Raw genomic sequence first — 20119 nt, forward strand, 5'->3', positions numbered from 1 at the left:
AAATAAACCTTTGATAGGAACTAAAACAAATTAAACTCAGAATTTTAATTGCTAATGCACAGATGAAGCATTACCCTACTTTACAATTATGCATGTATAGATATAAAGCTATCATTAGATATACAGAATCAAGTTAAAAAAAAAATATGGAAGACTTAGTTACCACAAGAATAGCAGAAAAACCCATGAATTAAACAAAACATAATAATGATAACCAGAATCAAAATTTTACAAAACTTTTAATCAGTATGAAACAGAATAATAATAGGCTACCTTTGCCTCTCTCTTGGTCAATACAAACTACGATTGTGGATGACAACACACAAAAGAAGTGTATGTATTATAGTATAGTAGTATGTGTGAGAATTCCAATGAAAGTCTAGTCTTACTACAGGCTTTACTCTACTTGGCAGGCAGGCCAACATGGTTAGAATGTAAACATTCATGATTGACCAAGACTGCTGTTCTGTTTAAAAGTTTTACATATTATTGACTGTTTGTTTCCTTTAAGCACTATGTAATATCAACATGATTTGGGCTTATTTCTTTCAACTCAAGGAACTTTCCAGGAAATAAGGCATCAAAAATCAGTTGAATAAAGATAAAATATTGTCAAATAAACATTAATTGTACTTTTTTCTGAAGATAAATAAAATATGAAAGCATCAAAATTTCCATAACTAAGTATTTGTACATCAATATTTTCATAATAGGATCTGTTTTCAAGGATCTATGTTTTTTGTTTTTTTTTATAGCCAATAAAGCCTTCTAGATAACCTGGAAATTTCCTTAAAGTCCAGATTTTTTTTTTAATACAGCTAGACTTAACCCAGCTACTATATAAAAATAGATAAAGATAACATTCTTCAATATCCATTTTGTATAAAAAAAACAACAGCCCCACCTTTGGAGAAAATGTCTTAAAAACTCCTTCAAAGACCTTTCCATCCTTTGCTTGAACTTGCACAATACAACCCTATAATTATATGACAGTTATAAAAATAAATTAATTTCAAATTACAAACAAGTATTCAAGTGTAATCTAATAGCTTTCAGAACCTGTACATTTAACAGTAAAACAATTATTGACTTGACAACAAAAAAACAATACAATCCTATTTCAAAATGCATAAAGTGCACCAAATTTCACTTGACAAACTTATATTAGTAATTTCCAATTTTCTCATGAGAATATAAAATATACACAGAGAAAAACTTGCTTACAAAATATCATGACAAAATTGTAAGTTATTATTTTAATTTACTACAGTTTTAGAATACACTTTTTATGGATTTAATTTGTCTTTTTTAAAATGTTTCCTAAGACTAAGTAATTTGGAACATAAATAAAAACAATTTTTTTTACTTGAAATTACTGCTTTTTTCAGATTAACTGCAACATAAAGTAAATAGACCCTTCTTTTTGCATATTTAACACAAAAATCATTAGATTCAAAATAATAAACATGCTGTTTGTAAAGTATAAGTAGTTAAATCTCATATGACCTTCTTTGTTTTTGTTCTTCAGTATCATAGTTCCCCACCATTATAAAGAAAAGAAAAAGTGAGAGAAATCCTGAACCAAGAGGTATTTTTCAACTACATTTAAAATATATGCAGTTCAATTATAATACAAGATCCACTGTATAATATAAAATTATCACTGTTTAAAATATAAAGTTCCTAAGAAATATTAAAACATATTGTTAGAAGACAGATTAGTAGTTCTACATATATTAGGGTTTAAAAATTCAACTTTCCTATAAACAACTGCCCTAACAAGTGACACATAAAGATGGGTCTTCAAGAAAAAAAAAACATTTTGTTAGGTATACTCTCTGAAACCTCACTTGATGGATGTATTTAACAGGCTCCACCTCCTTCTAACAGAGAGAGTACAATACACACAGTTTTTCAGAAAAGGTCATAAACTTTTTCTTTAATCTATTTTATAGAAGTCTTCAACTAAAAGCTATTAATACAAACCAGAAGTTGCCCTATAATTAAATTATGCCAACTTTAAGGAACTTCAAAGCTCAAAAGCCAGTTACACTTCCCTAATCATGTAGAAATTTGAGAAGCTTGACCACAGCATTTTTAGAATCATTTTAAGGATTGAAAAGTAGAGTAAAATACAAGTTTGAATAGCTCCATAAGAATACTGATTCCTTTAGGGCTGATATTCTAAACTGCCTTAGCATGCGAATTAAATGCCAATCAAAGCAGAAGAGTAACAAAAAAAACACTATATTAAAAATGATGCAATAAAACCTGCAAAGCATTTTAATACTGTTGTTAAAAAATTTAATCAGAGACAAAAGGAAACAAAGAGAACACTTTTGTCTTTCCATCCAATAAGAATGGGCTACATTATTTTTAATGTCAAATTTTAACACAGATCTGCACTTCTTGATGTTAAAAATTATACTTTCTCATACTAACTTCAAAAGTAAAATATTTGAATGTTAAAAATATCAAGTTTACTGTAAGTAAAAATTACATATATTTTTATAGTAAAATATGTTTGATCAATGATGATGAGAAAACCCACTTGTAGAGAAAAATATATATGTAAAAAATGGCTGGTTTAGGTTGATAAAATGTTTATGTAGAGGAGCAAACAACGTTTTGACCTTCTTTGGTCATTGTTAGGTTCACAAAGAAAGTTACCTCTGTTTCTTTGTGAACCTGATGATGACTGAAGAAGGTTGAAACGTCGTTCGCTCCTCTACATAAAAATTTTCTCAACCTAAAACATGTTTGACTTAAAACACTTAAGTTTTTATTTGTCAGAAATGGAAAAACCCAAACAAAACGTATTTCAATTCACTAATCACACCTAGCTTGTAATGCATATGTTCTAACTCAAAAACAAAATACCATAATTTCACACTGAAACTATTAAAATAAAAGGCTAAGTTCAGTCTAAAATCATTTATATAGATTAAAGAGAACATACCACAAGAGAAGCAGCACCATGCATGAATCTTGCATTGCTATACACCCCTTCAACCTACAAAGTGAAAATGTTTAAACTATATGAACAGAATGTATCCTAGTTTATATTGTGAGAAGATCAATAAGTTTATTACTTGTAGATAAACTTTTGTATTCCAGAAGGAAATAAAAACTGCAGAAAATGAGTGTGATCCATGTTCAAAAAATCCTACTAGAAAAGTTGCTTTGATACATATACATATAACAAGAGGCCACCAACCATTATCACAGTACACAGTCAAAACAAATCACTGCTCCTAAGAAAGGAAAATCTTCAATGAATTATGCATAAAAGTCTATAAAATATTATTTATGACTTCATAAAGAATCATGCTTTCAAAATATGTAAGCTTTAAATTTGACATTTGTCACTTCATATTTTAAAAGTTGAAGTTGTTTTTTTCATATTTTAAGTCAGTGTGGCCAACCTTTTATATAATGGGTGCCATTTTAACTTTGCCAAAGCTCTGATGCACTAAAAACCTATGAATACTTAAACAAAAATAACAAAACTGTATATTTAAAAATTAGTCTTATTTTTGATGAGATTTTTTGAGTTTGTTTTAAGCCTGCCAACTTGTCTACATTAGGCTTTAGATCTGCTGTAGAAAGTAACAGCAGACTCTTCAAATTTGAGTTTGTGAGTCAAGAGTTTATTTTTAACGTTTCTTTGATAAGAATGCTTGCTCACACCCATAGGTGCTTGAAAATCAACAGATGTAACTTCAAGCAAACCTTTGAAGACTTGGAAATTAATCATGCTGTAATATTTTCCAAAATTGGATCATATCATCCACCTCAGGAATCAGAGGAAGCTCTTCAAATTCAGCTTTTAGTATGGGGTTTGCTGTTAATTTAATAAATTCCATCTGTATGCCAGATTGCATGTCGCTGATTTTTTGTTCAGTAATGAAAAATGGGTTGATAATTAGTTCTATGTTATTTTTCTCTCTAGTAAATTCACTGAAATGAAATTCAAACAAGTCTTGCAATAGTCTTATTTTTTCAATATACTGTGATAAATCAGTTTCAAAATTTTCATTTTCACCATGCATTTTTAAATGCTCAAAGTTGTTAAAATTTCTCATTTCCAACTGGGAAACAAAGAGTTAATTTCATTCTAAATGCATTAATATAATTCACTAAGTTAACAAACAATCTGTTGTTGCTTTGTAGTTTCAAGTTTAGCTTGTCGAGATGATCAGTTATGTCAACTAGAAATGCTAAATCACACAACCAATTACTATCACATAAGAGCACCCTCTCCTCAGGCAATTCCTTTTTAACTTCTAAGAAATGAAAAACACTATCTTTTAATTGACTAAACCTCTTCAGAATGTTTCTTCTGGAGAGCCAATGCACATCACAATGAAGAATGAGACTGTCATATTCCTGTTCTAGCATACCACAACATTCTCTGAATTCACGTTAGTATAATCCTCTTGCTCTAATATTATTCACAAATTTTACCACTGTTACCATAATGCCCTGAAAAGTTAAACTTATCCCACATAGTGATTCTTGGTGTATAATACAGTGATATTTCAACAGAAGATGATTTAAAAACATTTCAATCAAAGAAGTGGTGCCACTAACTTTGCTAATAATTGAAGGATCTCCATCAGTGCAAATACTAATGAATTTTTTCCCAAACTAATTCAAATTGTTCTATACATTACTCTAACTTGAATATATCTGAACCTTTTGTTGTTCCATGAAGAGACTTGAGACTAATAAGCTCCTTAAATGCTTTAAAATCATCATCAATTTCCCTAATAAAAATGTTTAAATGGGCTGTATCACAAATATTGGCAGATTCATCCAATGTAATTGAAAAAAAAAAAAGTGTAAGCATGGGCCATGTTTTGTAGTTGTCAAGGTACATCAATAGAGAGATCTTCAATAAGACTTGTTAGTGTCTGCTTTGAGAGTGCAAGTTCCCTTATTTTTTTTTCAACATTTTGATCACAAAATGTTCCAGTCTTTGTCGTCTTCTCTAAAATACAGTTTTTCTTCTTGCTTTTGTTTGTTTTTACTGCACATCTTACTCGGGTAAGCTTTATCCAAGTAAGTGGTATTTAGTTAACAATTTCTTAGCCATCATAAAATTGCTTCTTTTTGGTTTGCATTAAAGCTATATTTCATATGATGCTGCTGTCATGTCAAAACTGTCACAATTTCTTTTCTTAAAATAATTTTACACCTTTTCTCTTTTCTTTCATTTTACTTAAATAATATTTCCTTTTCTCAAATCTCACAACTAATATTAATTTCTCCTCTTAATTCCACTTTGTGCTGTACAGCATAATATCTAATGAGATCATATCTTCTATTACGTGACAGTGTATTTCCACAAACCATGCACAATGATTTTTTGGAAGGTCCTATTGTAAATGAATATTGAATTTTCCACAGTTTATTAAATTCACAGTCACTATCTGCACTAGCTTTTCTTTTACTCATTTTGCTGTGTATCACAATGGGGAAGAAATACAAAACACTAAAATTCAAATTTGAATTCCTTGATCACTCTGACTTTAAAAACAGCCACTATGGAACTATTAAGAATTAGCAAACCTACATGTTGTACATCTGAAGTTGCCAGATGCACAACATGCAGGTTTGTGTGAATGACGACACGAATGGATATGAAAGAAATCTTTTTTTTCTTCTTCTCTAGCAGCTCATATTTTAATTCATAATTGTTATTTATATTTTTCAATTTTAACTAATTAATTTCATCAATTATAATGAATTTTTTTCAAAGCATGGTGTGCCAATTTTTATAGACCAATGTACCATATTTGGTGCATGTATCACAGGTTGCCCACCCATTTTTAAGTTATGCCACAAAATTAAAAAAAACAAAAAACAGAAGAAGGGTATGTCATACAAGTATTTTTTTTTCTTCATTCAGCAGATGAATGGAGGTAGCAGTAATTCTTATGATGGAGAAATTTCTTTGAGTTGTCCAACTCATTCTCATTTTTCATGCTTACAGTACATTATCTGGATATAAAATGCCATCAAGAAACAGGTGATTTTCCTGTTCATGTGGTATGCATAATTAATAATAAATTAAACTTTTGTTGAATCAGTATATAGATAGCAATAACTAGAATTATGTTTTAAGTACTAGCTATGAAGAATTATCTCAATGTTTTACTTTTTTCTATTTACAAAATAATAATATGGGTCAGCCTTATTTCATCTGAAAGTACAAAATAACTAACCCAACTTTTTTTCACAGCTTTTGACAAACAAGCTTTGTCAACCCAAAGTCTTATTCAACTTGATGCCTAATGAACAATGTTAAACTTTGGTGCCTAATAACAACTGCCTCATCTTGCTTATCATATTCTGATTCAGTTCAAAAAAACATTTGTCATATCTTATATATTTAATGCATGAAAAATAGAATGGGGGGAATATATTAAAACTACAACAAAGTCAAATTAAATTTTATTTTGTACTGCAAAATTAATATTATAGTTAAAAATATTTTCAAATAGAGGTAGAGGTTTTACATGTAAAGGAAAAACACATCTGCTAAGAAAATATTTGTTTTCCTGCATTACCCTTCTCTTTCATAAATAATCTGAACACTTTGTTCTGAATATGTAATAATTAATATGGTACGCATGCACTCAAACAACATCTATGTCCATACTGAAACTGTAATTAATATACACTTACATGGACTGAAACATTCTTGTCTAGTGGTCCTTTTGGCCTGGAAGGTTTGCTGTTGAATAAAATTAAACTGCACTTTGTTGTATGACATATTTAAAGATTACACAGAATACGTTTATTAGAGCAGCATCATTAATGGTATTTGACAACTGATTAATTGATGGGTCTATCAGTCTATGTTATACATTCCTCCACATAAATAAATAAAAATAATTACCTTCCTGCTGGTCAGCAATTCAAAATTAATGACACTTGCAAATACTTAACAGACTTTTCATAACTTAAACAAAGCCAGCAAGTTTAGTGGCAACATGAATCAAAGCTGAGACCCTTGGATCAACCGAGTACATGATACTGAGCAATGTGTACATGTCAAATTATAAATCACCCAGCTCTAAATGTTTGTGTGTCTTTGGATACATATGTACACAAACACAAACATGTACACACAACTCCAGATATGTCATCACCACACTACAGTAAGGAATCTAGTTTTGACTCTAATAACAGTACTTTAGACCCAATGTTTCACATATAGTTGTACAGGTACAAATAATACCTTGATATCAGACAACATTTCTTAAATTATGAAAAGTAATTTGGCATGTAAAACACCAAAAAGTAAACTCAATAATCTTGTCTTTTTATATCTTTAAATTGAACTAAGATATATTAAAGGTTCATTGCAGAATGTAAATTAGCTTGTAGATATGGGAGAGAAAATTTGTTCATTAAATATAAAAAAGCAACAACAAAAATTGAAAATTAAACAAGCCATATGTGCAATAAAATTCTAACTTAAACATAAATGTTTCAAGATCAGTAATTATACAATCATTTGATTCAGACTGTTAGTTTGTATGGACTAGTGTAATTAGAAGGTGGTAACTAATGTAAATCAAGAATTGTACAATTCAATGTCCTTTAGTGCATTGTAATTTTTGCACCAAATCTAACAAGAAAAATAACTAAGTGACACATTTACAATATACTGACTGAAGGATTTTAACCTTTCAACTAAAATTAAACTAGCTTTGCATGAAATTTATAAGGCACAGTCAATACAGAAAAATAACACATTAAAGGACAAAAACACTATACCAAAAATGTAGCAATAAAATCTTCACAGTATTTACTATTGTTAAAACAATTTACTCAATTGGGAACTAAAGCAAAAAGTAAAGAGGGTACTTTGGTCTTTCAATCTAGCAAGAAGTAAGACAATCTTCAATTCAGTAATCTCTATATAGTGAATTTCCAAACTATATTACATACCTAGTCGCATTTGACCTGTTCTTCCTCTTTGTATTGCTATTCATCATGATGGAATGGAGGTTCTACAGCACTAATGTTGGCTCGTATAGTGTAATATCAAAATAAACAAAGCTTATCTTCTTGAAGTAGCACAGTTCAAATAGTTCTGAAAGAATGATCACGACACAATGGCGCTTTAAAAAGTTAAAGTTTCCTCTGCAAGGACCCTTTAGCAAATGTCAGGTTTACAGATTATCTCATACATGTAATATTATGCAGCTGAAACATGAGAAAGAACAAGCTTGGAAAGGAATCTACTTCTAATAGAAGTCAAAAAGTTCAATTTATATGTAACAAACTATAATTTATAAAACTATAAATACTTTCATCAGATATAACTCATTTATTAAACATCATCAAGTTTACATTTTTCAATCCACTTTTACAGTTGCACGACTTAAAAATAAATACTTGTATTCTTATTTGTCAACGCCAGTCACTTTAAATTTCCACAATTTGCTAGTCCTAACTACTTTGAGATATACGTGTTTACAATATGTTAAACTCCAAATTACATGTGTAAACATACAGTAAAAATAAGTTAAAGTCAGACAGTTCTGAGAATAAAACTTTGCTAACTTTACAATTACAAGTGCCTTTCGACTTGTTTGTTCAGTATAAAACTACGAAAAGGTTATAGCCTGCAATTCATTACCAAACTTTACAATAGTAACTTGGTATGGTTACCGAGTTGTACACACAACGTACTGTCAGTGTAACAACTAAGTTAGTAAGTATCACTATCAATCGCAATTTCATAAGACAACATTAAAAGCCAAATCTTTTCCTTTTGTGTTTTATTTAATTTTTAACAGACTTAAAAATTAAAGATTTTATGTTTATCGAAAAGTACGTTATTGTTAACAGATAATTTAGTTAATTAGACATAACTAGACTCACAAAACTACGTACCTTAAATTTAGTTTAGAAGTAAAAAGTATTTAACCTCTAAGAATAAGAGAAAGACTTCAGTAATTAGTTTCTTTGACAAGTCTAATGTCAAAGCTCTTAGTTTTAACCGTATTTCGATTAGGACCTTCACAGGACTTCGTTTGAGTTAGTATCCAGCACTAACAACACAGCAACACAAGAGATGCCATCTGAAAGCAAACTTTTAGTATAATAAAATAATATCAAGCAGCTTTTCTTCCTCATAAAAGATTAAATTGTTTAATTACTCCAAAACACATTCACTTGGAAGTTTCTACAAAAAACTTCTCATAAAATATCACTAAACAAGACAAATTGAAAGATGGCCGCATGGCGTCCATCAGTCACGATACTTTTGAACTACTTTCTGCAGGTAAAGGCAAGTTCTTTCACTGGTGCAATTTTATAATAAATTTGAATAATAAGTTACTAACGTTACTTAACCTGTAAATAAATATATTTATAAATACATATCCAAAGAATTTATTTCTAATTTATCATTGACTAACAAACGCATATAGAAATGTAGACAGAATGATGACGTCAAATAGTCCTACGCAGTGATACACCAACTTCACAAGACCTAGTTCTGATTCTAGCCGACTTGTAATACTAAAATAAAGAAAAAAGAATCAAAACGTTTATTGATATGTAATAATAGTTCTTGTTGCATTATTTACATGCAGTAGATTACAACAAATAAAAACGATACATTAATAGCCACGACACAACTTAAGTCTTATATATATAATAAACTAATGAAAACCATATTTCAGCCTATATATGACTCGTACATATGCACCACAAATACAAGTTTATTGTTATAATGTTTTTTGCTTAATTCTTTGTTTTCTTTTCTAAAGTCCAATTTCTCTTCTTCTTCTTTGTTCTGTTTGTTTTTACTCTGCATCTTACTCAAGTAAGTTTTGTCTGGGTAAGTTGTGTTTGGTTAATCCTATATCTTTATGGTAATAAAGAATAGCCCCAGATATTTTGCGCACAGTTATGAAATCTTTCTAAACCCGAATGGGCAAAGGTTGTAAAATATACTAATCCTTTTACTTAAATAAAGGTTACTAATATGTTGGGGTCAATGTATCTAAACATCAAAGTTATAACAAAAGAGGAAAAAGTTGATAAGTTAAGCTGCTTAGTTATACCTTTTTTTCATGAAATGCAAATTAAAATGTAACTGAAACGATAAAATAAATAGTACAATATGTGTTTAGGTTTACTCAAATCGTACCAATTACTACTTAAGAAGTTATGCGTATTAAATACGATTTTATTTTCCCAGTTTTCATGTTTACTGAAAAATTGCACTTTGAATAAAGTTGAAATGTAGTTCTGATGAAAAATATCATAAACTCTGTATTGAAAAAGATTTTTGAACAAGTACTTAAAGTTTAAAAATGCTGAGTCCCAAAAAAATTATCAAAAGTTTTCAGTTGTTCTCAAATACCTAAAACATACAACATGGGATTTGTTTTGGTTATTTTTAATACTTTGTACTTATTTAGGAGTCGTGTTATATTGAAATATTGAGATTAAAGAAGTATAGTACTTATCCAGGCAGCTTTTTGATGAAAGACTACATATGTAGTCAATGGCAAAAGAAGGGTTGAAAATTTTCACTGGAATGATAACTCAGTTATTATATTATGAAGGAATGCTGCCATAGCGGAACCAATTGCTCAAGTATAGAGCTAGATTCGAGGCAAACGCCAAGTAAATACGCCACAACCAGCCATGGTAAATCGCTACAATGCTAAAATGGGAGAAGTTGGTCTGGTGGATCGCGCCTTATCAGAATTACGAACGCACTTTAAAGGGAAAAACGTGGTACTGGCCTCTCATGTTAAATTCTTTAAACATTGGTTTCATGTATTGTTGACAGACTTTAGACTACGCAAGTGTTAGTCAGAAGAATTTTCGAATAATGTTTGTTCAAAGTATGGTTAAACAGTCATCTTAAGACCTGGTCTGACTTCTAAAGTCGCCATTGAAGTTCGAACAGATAACAGCTCTCACTATCCAGTTAAAGGACCTGTCAAATGCAGAAGCATTTTTAACACTTCAAACTATTCAGTGTAATTTTCTTAGGGAACCTGTCCATAGGTATAAAAATTTATAAGTTTTTTTCACACTACTTTGGAGTCCCGCAATACGAAGGCTACGTTAGTGCTTTGACTTGACTGCACATAAGTTAAATACGCTACACGAGAGATATCTGCGCTAGCCGTCCCTAATTTAGCAGTGTAATACTAGAGGGAAAGCAGCTAGTCATCACCACCCACCGTCAACTCTTGGGCTACTCTTTAACCAACAAATAGTGAGATTGACCGTCACATTATAACGACCCAACGGCTGAAAGGGCAAGCATGTATGGTGTGACGGAGATTCGAACCCGCGACCCTCGGATTACGAGTGGAGTGCTTTAACCATCTGACCATGCCAGGCCTTAGGATCTTGAAATGGGTATATTTGTAAAAACTGTAGTTTTCTTTCGAACTGAAATATAAGTAAGCATGTGTTATTATTTTGTTTTGTTTTTCTGGAAGAGACAAAGTTTTTAGATAATCTATCCCATACAAACGTAGAAGCATGCTATACCTATTGTTTTCATTTGTATTCATGAAGAAATAGAGGTAAAACAAATTGAATATTCATAGATTTTGTGACTTGAGTGTTTATAAAATGAAGTTATAATTACTGCTTATTCAAGATGAAAGAAATACGGTGGACCTACTTTTTCTCGTAGTTTAGTTTAAAATATGAATGATTTAATAACTAAACTAGTTGTAGACATTCTATGTTTTGTGTCGATATTACTTCCGAATAAAGTATTTGTGATACAAGAATTTCGTATTACCATAGGAAATATATACTTGAAGTGTTATGACATAACTCCTTGATGAATATAACCAAAGATTTATTTGTGAAATAAGTCACAGTTTTACTGATGCTAGAAGATAAGTTGTAATTACAAACAGATAGGTTGCGAAGCCCTTTAGATTAGAAGATTTAGTTGGCTTAATTTCAGTAGTCAGTTTAAGGTTGGTTTGCTGTTTTATCTCCTGTGGCTAGAGCTTTGTCTTTTAGGGAACGAGAGAATGGTGAAAAACTTGTGTTTATGTGAGACGACTGCACTTGCTAATTGGTTAGTTCGTGGTTAATATAGCTGTGTGTGAACAGTCCCATGAAATTTTGTGCATAGAACGTTTACCACTGCTTGGAACAAACACACTCTTGCAACAGTACGGTGATTACGTTCATCATTGATACTTTGATATGTATCTCATATACTACGTCTTATCTCAATTAAATTTTATTTTGATTGCTGACCTCTTACAGATTGAGTTGATTGGAGTTCTTAATACTGACTCTTGCTTTATAAAGCCACGGAAATTCACATTAAATTAACACATTTGTTAAGAAACTGTCATGGAGGATGATATCCTTTGACCCTGTTTTCAATTATGCATATACTTCCATCATTCCAGGCCATGTGAATTGAGGGGTAACTAGTGACTTCAGGCTTGTTGCTAGTGTGAACAACAATTATGATCTTGATAGTTACAGATGTAACTGCAGCCGTAACAATGGTCTAGTGTTGACTGCCACCCAGATATAAGTATTTGGCTACAAAAGGGCCCTTCAGCAGCAAAACAACATTAGTACAATTGTTGGAGATTATCTTATGCATACAGATTGATAATGTATCATTAAGTGAAGAAGACGTTTTTAGCAAAGGGTAAAATTCCCTTTAGTCAACCTTCACAGGAAGCAATGAGACTATCAACAACACATATGAGAAGGCAAAGAAGTTACTGGCAACATTCTAAAAAACTATACACGAATGTCATGGTGGGAGGAACAATTTGTTTTGGAATTTCACGCAAAGCTTCACGAGGACTATCTGCGCTAGCCGTCCCTAATTTTGCAGTGTGAGAGTAGAGGGAAGGCAGCTAGTCATCACCACCCACTGCCAACTCCTTTACCAACGAATTAGTGGATTGACCGTCACATTATACGCTCCCACGGCTGAAAGGGCATGTTTGGTGCGACGGGAATTCGAACCTGCGACTCTCGGATTACGAGTCGTATGCCTTTACCCACCTAGCCATGCTGGGTCATGGGAGAAGTGAAGTTGTGGCCACAATATTGCTAGGTCCAGACCTCTGTACAGAATGCATGATATCTGAGTTGCTTTGATCAGTAATGAGGAAGAGAAAGGCTGGGGAACCACCAATAACTACCAAATTAAATCAGATGTCGTATGTCTTAAGATTTATAGACTGCTGGCTAAAATCTTAAGGCCAATGAACATAAAGAAAAAATACACATTTTGCATTGTTAGGCTCAACCACTTATTTGAGTAGAGCTTTGAAAGATGAAAATAAAAAAAGGAAAAATAAAAATAAAAAACTTTTTTTAGCATTTAATTTTGCCGGCGTTGAGCAGGAGAATTCGACGGGTTGTCCGGCAAGACACCAGCCAATCATCGAACCAGATTAAAGCCCTTACGGACGCAGAATGCAGCTCAAGAACAATAAGACGGCATCTACGAGATAAAGGCTTTTAAAACCGTAAACGTCTTCAAAGGCCACGTCTCCTTCCGCACCACGAAACAGTTCAGTTAGACTTTGCTGAGAAGCACCAAACATGGAACGAAGAAAAGATGAGAAAAAATTTAACCTGGATGGTCCAAATGGCTTCCAACGTTACTGGCACAATAAGGATATCCCACCGGAGACATTTTCTACAAGACACAGTGGGGGAGGTTCCATCATGATCTGAGGTGCTTTCTTCTTCCATGGAACAATGGAGCTTCAGGTTATACAGGGGCGTCAAACAGCAGCTGGCTACATTGGCATGTTGGAGAGAGCATTCTTATTGACTGAAGGCCCTCGCTTGTGTGGAAATGACTGGATCTTTCAGCAGGACAACGCAGCAATCCACAATATCCACAGGACAAAGGACTTTTACTTGGCGAATAACGTGATTCTTTTGGACCATCCATCGTGTTCGCCCGAACTGAACCCCATTGAAAATGTTTGGGGGTGGATGGCAAGGTAAGTCTATAAAAATGAACGTCAATTCCAAACAGCGCATGATCTTCCAGCCAGCCTTCTGCAAACGCTTATATCGACTATGCAAAAGCAAATATTTGAAGTTATTCGCAATGACGGCCGTGCAACTCACTACTTAGACCTCTTGTTGGGCATTTCCTACCATGTTTAGGACTTTTTTTGGTATGGTCTTAAACTTTTGACCAGCTAGTATTTAGGCTAATTTCACAGTGTTCACATTTTCCGTATTAAATGCTAAAAACGTTTTTTATTTTTATTTTCCCTTTTCATATTTTCATCTTTCGAAGCTCTACTTAAATAAGTGGTTGAGTCTAACAACGCAAAATGCATATTTTTTCTTTATGTTCATTGGCCTTAAGATTTTGGCCAGCATCGTATTCAAAGTTCGAGAAAAGCCACTAACTAGACAGCGTCTGGTATTCTCCTCAGGGTCACATTGTAAATTTTGTACAAACAGAATGTTTTCTCCAGTTGTCTCTGCACTTTGTTTGTTTTGAATTTGGCGCAAAGCTACATGAGGGCTATCTGCGCTTGTTGTTACTAATTTTGCAGTGTAAGACTTGAGAGAAGGCAGCTATTCATCACCACCCACCGTCAACTCTTTTATCAACGATTGACCTTCACATTATGACGTACCAACGGCTGAAAGTGCGAGAATGTTTCGTAGACCGAGATTCAAATCCGCGACCCTCAGATTACGAGTGGAGCATCCTAACCATCTGGCGATGCTGGACCTGTATTGTCTTCAATTGATTTATTCTGTATTTAATTTTAAACCAAGTTTGTTTGGTATATGTTTCTGTTTCGAATTATATATATTGTTTGTGCAATGTTTTTAATTCCCTTCACTCTGTCTTCCATGTGTATTTAACTTTGATCTTATTTTGCTATACGAGCAAAATACGGGCCAAACCGTATATGTAAGGTTTGGTTCAGTAACTGACAATTTATTTTTGTATTTTTCACTAGTTTTAGTTTTGTACTCTATTTTGCTCTTATTTTAGTTTCACTTCATAACATTCTTATAAGTTTTAGTTTTATATTCAAATCTGTTTTGTTTTCAGTTTATGTCATTATTATGTATTTTATTATTTCCTACAGTCTCTTGGCCAATGTTGTAATTACTAGCATAGTACCTGCGTCATCTCCTCCTCATGGAATGAGGCTAGTTTTTGAATTTCGCACAAAGCTACTCGAGGGCTATCTGTGCTAGCCGTCCCTAATTTAGCAGTGTAAGACTAGAGGGAGGGCAGCTAGTCATCATCACCCACCGCCAACTCTTGGGCTACTCTTTTACCAACGAATAGTGGGATTGACCGTCACATTATAACGCCCCCACGGCTTAAAGGGCGAGCATGTTTGGCGCAACGGGGATGCGAACCCGCGACCCTCGGATTACGAGTCGCACGCCTTAATACGTTAATATGAGTTGGAAGTTTATCTTCTTGGGAAACGTACAATAGAAAATATCACTTATGTAATTAATTCAGAATGTCAGATATGCCTTGGGTTGACCTACAATCTGGTGACATTATTACTCTTATGTATGCTTCTGGGAGACAGAGTATAATGACAAATAAACTTCTGTTTAATGTAAGAAATGAACGTTAATAATACACAAAGTGAATTCTGAAACATTATTTTTGTAGTTTGAACTCAAGTTTGCTTTTATGTTCTTTTGTTTTTTGTGTTCGTTTTATTTTCTGCATAACTTTTCCAAAACTCGCTGTTTCAAATATACTTCGTACTTACTATGAGTTTTCCTTTACGTTTATTTTAGTTTCATTTACTTTCCATTTGTTGATATTATTTACTTTAATTTTGTTATTTTAGCCTGGAAGATATGTGGGGGGAATTGTTGAATGTAAGAGGATTTGAAAGTATTTGTTGATAAAACATTTTTCTCTATCAAATAGTCAGGTTTCCGTGAGCAGAACAGAACAAACGCTAGGTCAATTTTACAAGGGAGGGTCATCAACGCAAATCTGATGAAGAGGTGAGCTATTTCTTCTTTACAGGGATAATAACATACAAGTAAACTATACTTCTTAAGAAAACCTTGTTGTGGAAAATAGTAATTACTTACATTAATAAGACTTTTTTGTATTTTCTTTTCGTCTCTTAAACTGCACAGAATTGTAATTTTACACAGATTCAAATGATGTAATTGAAAAACCACAGACTCTTGTTTCAAGTGTAATCTTAACTTAATCATAAAGCCTTAATGGCCAGTTTAGATGTTATATCCCTCTTTACAGAAGTTTCAACCGCTAAAGCCTGCAAGATAGCCTTAGAACTCTATATCCGAGACCCTAACCCATCTATAGACATTCCCAGCAACCAATTATCAACCCTCAATGAATTCACCACGATGAAGATAAACTTCATGTTCAATAACCACAATTATATACAAACAAATGACCTAAGCATGGACAACCCAGTATCACCAGTTTTAGCCAATATTTTTATGACAGAAGTTGAAACACGAGCAATTAACACAGCATTACATCCACAACTATACTTGTACAGATATGTAGACGACACGATTGTGGATTCACATCTACAGAACACACACTTAATTTTTTCAATCACATTAACGCTATGCATCCCAACATCAACTTCACATGTGAACAAGAAGAAAGCAATCAAGTCATTTCTTAATCTCAAAATTACAAGAACCGATACACAATTTAAAACAGTAGTCCACCGAAAAATTACCCATACTGGACTATACATTCCTTGGGACTCAGCACATGAAACAAAACAAAAACTCATCATACTAAGAAACCAAATAAACACAGCCATAAAACTATGCTCACCAGATAAAATTAACGATAAATTAGACAAAATAAAACAATACTTCATCAACATCAATAAGTTTCCTCCACAAACCGTAGAAAACATTATACGCAAACACCTAGACAGAAAGCAAAATCAACCAGCAAAAGTAAATATATCTCACGAATCAAAAAATCTCGAAACCATATCACTGTTGCATACCATATATTCTCGACATCAACAGAAAAATAACCAACATTTGGCAAAATTAGTAACAAAATATGACATTGCAGTTAATACCAAATTTATTCAAAAACCAGGCACAAAACTGAGGTCTATACTATCTAAAAACTACACTGATAAACACCATACCAACATTATTTATAAAATACAACGTGATAAATGCCACGACTTTTATATTGGAGAAACAAGCAGAAAAATGGAAACCAGATTCAAAAAACATAAAAAAGTCACCCTCACACGTTTTCGAACACTGCAAGTCAAATAAACACAACCATAGAAAACACTCAAATACTAAATAAAGAAACAAACATAAATAAACGCAAAATTAAAGCCTTACTTATACAACAACTTAAGCCCAAAATAAACCAATAAAAAGGAACACCTTTATACCTAATTTAAAAAATAATAATAATTAAATAAGTAATGTAAAATTATATATTCAAACATCGAAGCCCGCCTTCTACATTCCGACACTCAGTTGCACAACGCCTACAAAGATGTGGTCAGCTTCCTCTTTCTTTCTTTGTGAACCTGACGATGATTGAAGAAGGTCGAAACGTTGTTCGCTCCTCTACGTAAAAAAAGTTTCTCAACCCAAACGAGCCGTTTTTACATACATAAATGGTTTGGTTTGTTTGGAATTTCGCGTAAAGCTATACAAGAGTCAGCTGGTCTAGTCGTCCTTAATTTAGCAATGAAAGACTAGAAGGAAAGTAGTCATCACAATTTATCGTCAACCCTTGGGCTACTCTCTTTTGCAAACGAATGGTGAAATTGACTGAATATTATAACGCCCTCACGGCTGAAAGGGCGAGCATGTTTGGTGGGATGGGTATTCGAACCCACAACCCTCAAACTGCGAGTCGATCGCCTTAACCACCGGCAGAAGCTTTATTTATTGCTTGAATAAAAATTTCATGTTTATGGAACTACTTTTTTAAGTTCCACTACTATACAGATCGCCGCACGAAGGAAGGTGAGACAGAATATCACGTCTGCTATTTTTCATTTGCAAATAAATATTTTAAAAGTCTTGTTACAAATTTCTCATTATATTACTGTTAAACAATACATGGGGAAGTTAACATTATATTCTGGACAATTTTGAGAAAAATAAGACGGCAAAGGACGAAACGCAAAGTTGCACAGTGAATATTTGCCGTTACTATATAAAAGCAATAACAACTCATATACAGTTATATTGTTTGTTTGTGTGAAGTTGAGCACGAAGCTACATAATAGGCTATTTGTGCTCTGTTCACCACAGGTAACGAACCCCGGATTCTCGCATTGCAAGTCCGGATAAATATAGGGCTATATGAGTACACAGACCTGCGATGGTTTTGTTGTCTTCACATTTTTACATGTTCTACAGTAATTTTTGTACGCTGAACCCGAAAATGATATCCATTTTTATTCATCACGATCAGATTTTCAATAAAACGTTATATACACTTTTACACAAATGAATAATTTTCACTGAAATCGAGTTACATTTTGTTATGCTTAAAATGCTGACAACCATGAGCAATAGATTTCTCTAGACAAAGAGACGAAACTCTTACCGATCGCTCTAGAACCTACGAGAAACACACCGTTTAATACGTAAACGGTTAACAGGCCACCTGACGGGCCATTTCTGGACAATACTTATTCGTGTGTGCACTTTGACATTTTTTTCCTTTTCAACATTATTTATTCATTGCTATGGCAACAAGAAGTTGTTTAAACTACCCTAACATGTTCTGATACATTTGTAGTAAAGAAACAAAGGCAAAAAAGTGTATTACACGTTTGTGGAATAAACGTGGGGATTAAGACAAATTATTGGCTCCATACAAAGTTTGCACTATCTGGGTCAGAGATGAGAGAATGGACTAAAGATAAGAAAAAGTCTTTGCTTTTTGGAATTCCATTTGTTTGGTGTGAGCCTGAAAACCACGGAGATATTATTGCTTATGTAACGTGCAAGGCTATAACACTCAAAATAAAAAGGAAATTTGTTATTTAAACCTTCAATCTACAAGAAGACCTGTTACTCGTGAACCTGATCTCTTGATACAGTTTCATCTGATTCTGAACCTGATGTCAAGAGAAATGATGAATTGGAATGTTTTCAAACTGAAACATCTGGTGAACCACAACTTTTCACACGAGGTGAACTTAAGGATTTGGTGAGACATTTAGGCCTTACAAAGATTCTTTGCAGATTTTGGGCTAAAAACTTACTTTCTTCACGGACATCATTTTAATGGTACAGAAATCATGAAAAATAGTTTATACCAAATTTTTTTGCGAGATGGTCCACTGGCTTATTGCAACAACATTTCTGAATTAATAACAATGCCAGTAGTTAAAAGTCTATAAACCAAGTGAGCAGTGATTCTACATTAATTTTTCCTAAAGAATTATAAAAGATACACATTTGTTTCTATTGCTTATTCGGTTCACTTGGAGGAAACATACAAAACATATCAAACTTCTTTTTAATAAGGGTCAAATACAAAGAATATAGTTGGTTACTTTGTTGAGACTTAAATCCTTTGTATTTAGTTGGGTCAACAATCCAGTTATATGGAACAGCAGAGCATGAAATCAGCACTGGATAAAGAAGCAATGGCATGCAGTGTTAGCCTAATACCAGGATTGAAAAACATTGAATGTGAAAGTTTGGTTGACACAAAGAAAGTCCTATTACCTCTGCTTCATATAAAACTGTGTTTGATGAAGTAGTTTGTAAAGGTTTTAGACAAAGATGGCAACTGTTTCAAGTATCTAGGCAGGCAATTACCAGCTTTTTCAGAAGAGAAACTTGAAGAATATTTGCTAGGCTTCAGACTAGGTAATTAACTTTGGATGAACAGTTCAAATAGACAATGAACAAAGTTGAAAATGAAGCATGGATTGCCTTTAAAGATGTTATTGACCAACATTTATGAAAGAACAAGGACTCAAACTATGAAAATACTCTCAATAACATCCTTAATAAATTCAAAGAGTTAGGTTGTAATATGAGCTTGAAAATTCAATTCTTACATTCACATATTGACACTATTTTACTAAAAATCTTG

General features: G+C 32.7%; 1 protein-coding gene across 18 annotated transcripts in view; it reads right to left on the minus strand.

Moving 5' to 3' along the window:
- Window positions 1–9525, minus strand: part of LOC143239587 (uncharacterized) — a 57536-nt gene extending 48011 nt beyond the window's left edge. For 3 of the 18 annotated variants that reach the window (XM_076480807.1, XM_076480806.1, XM_076480803.1), the window contains exons 1-4: window positions 8917–9479; window positions 7966–8110; window positions 6694–6742; window positions 905–976 (exon numbers count right to left, since the gene is read on the minus strand). In XM_076480807.1, coding sequence (XP_076336922.1) covers window positions 905–976; window positions 6694–6742; window positions 7966–8012 — 168 coding nt within the window. In that variant the 5' untranslated portion in view covers window positions 8013–8110; window positions 8917–9479. Of the gene's footprint in view, window positions 1–904; window positions 977–2959; window positions 3014–6693; window positions 6743–7965; window positions 8224–8916 lie in introns of all 18 variants that reach the window. The other 15 variants (XM_076480802.1, XM_076480796.1, XM_076480808.1 and 12 more) reach the window with 13 other exon arrangements.
- Window positions 9526–20119: the final 10594 nt, after the last annotated feature.

This window comes from Tachypleus tridentatus, chromosome 13, assembly GCF_004210375.1.
Source record: "Tachypleus tridentatus isolate NWPU-2018 chromosome 13, ASM421037v1, whole genome shotgun sequence".
Lineage (NCBI taxonomy): Eukaryota > Metazoa > Arthropoda > Merostomata > Xiphosura > Limulidae > Tachypleus > Tachypleus tridentatus.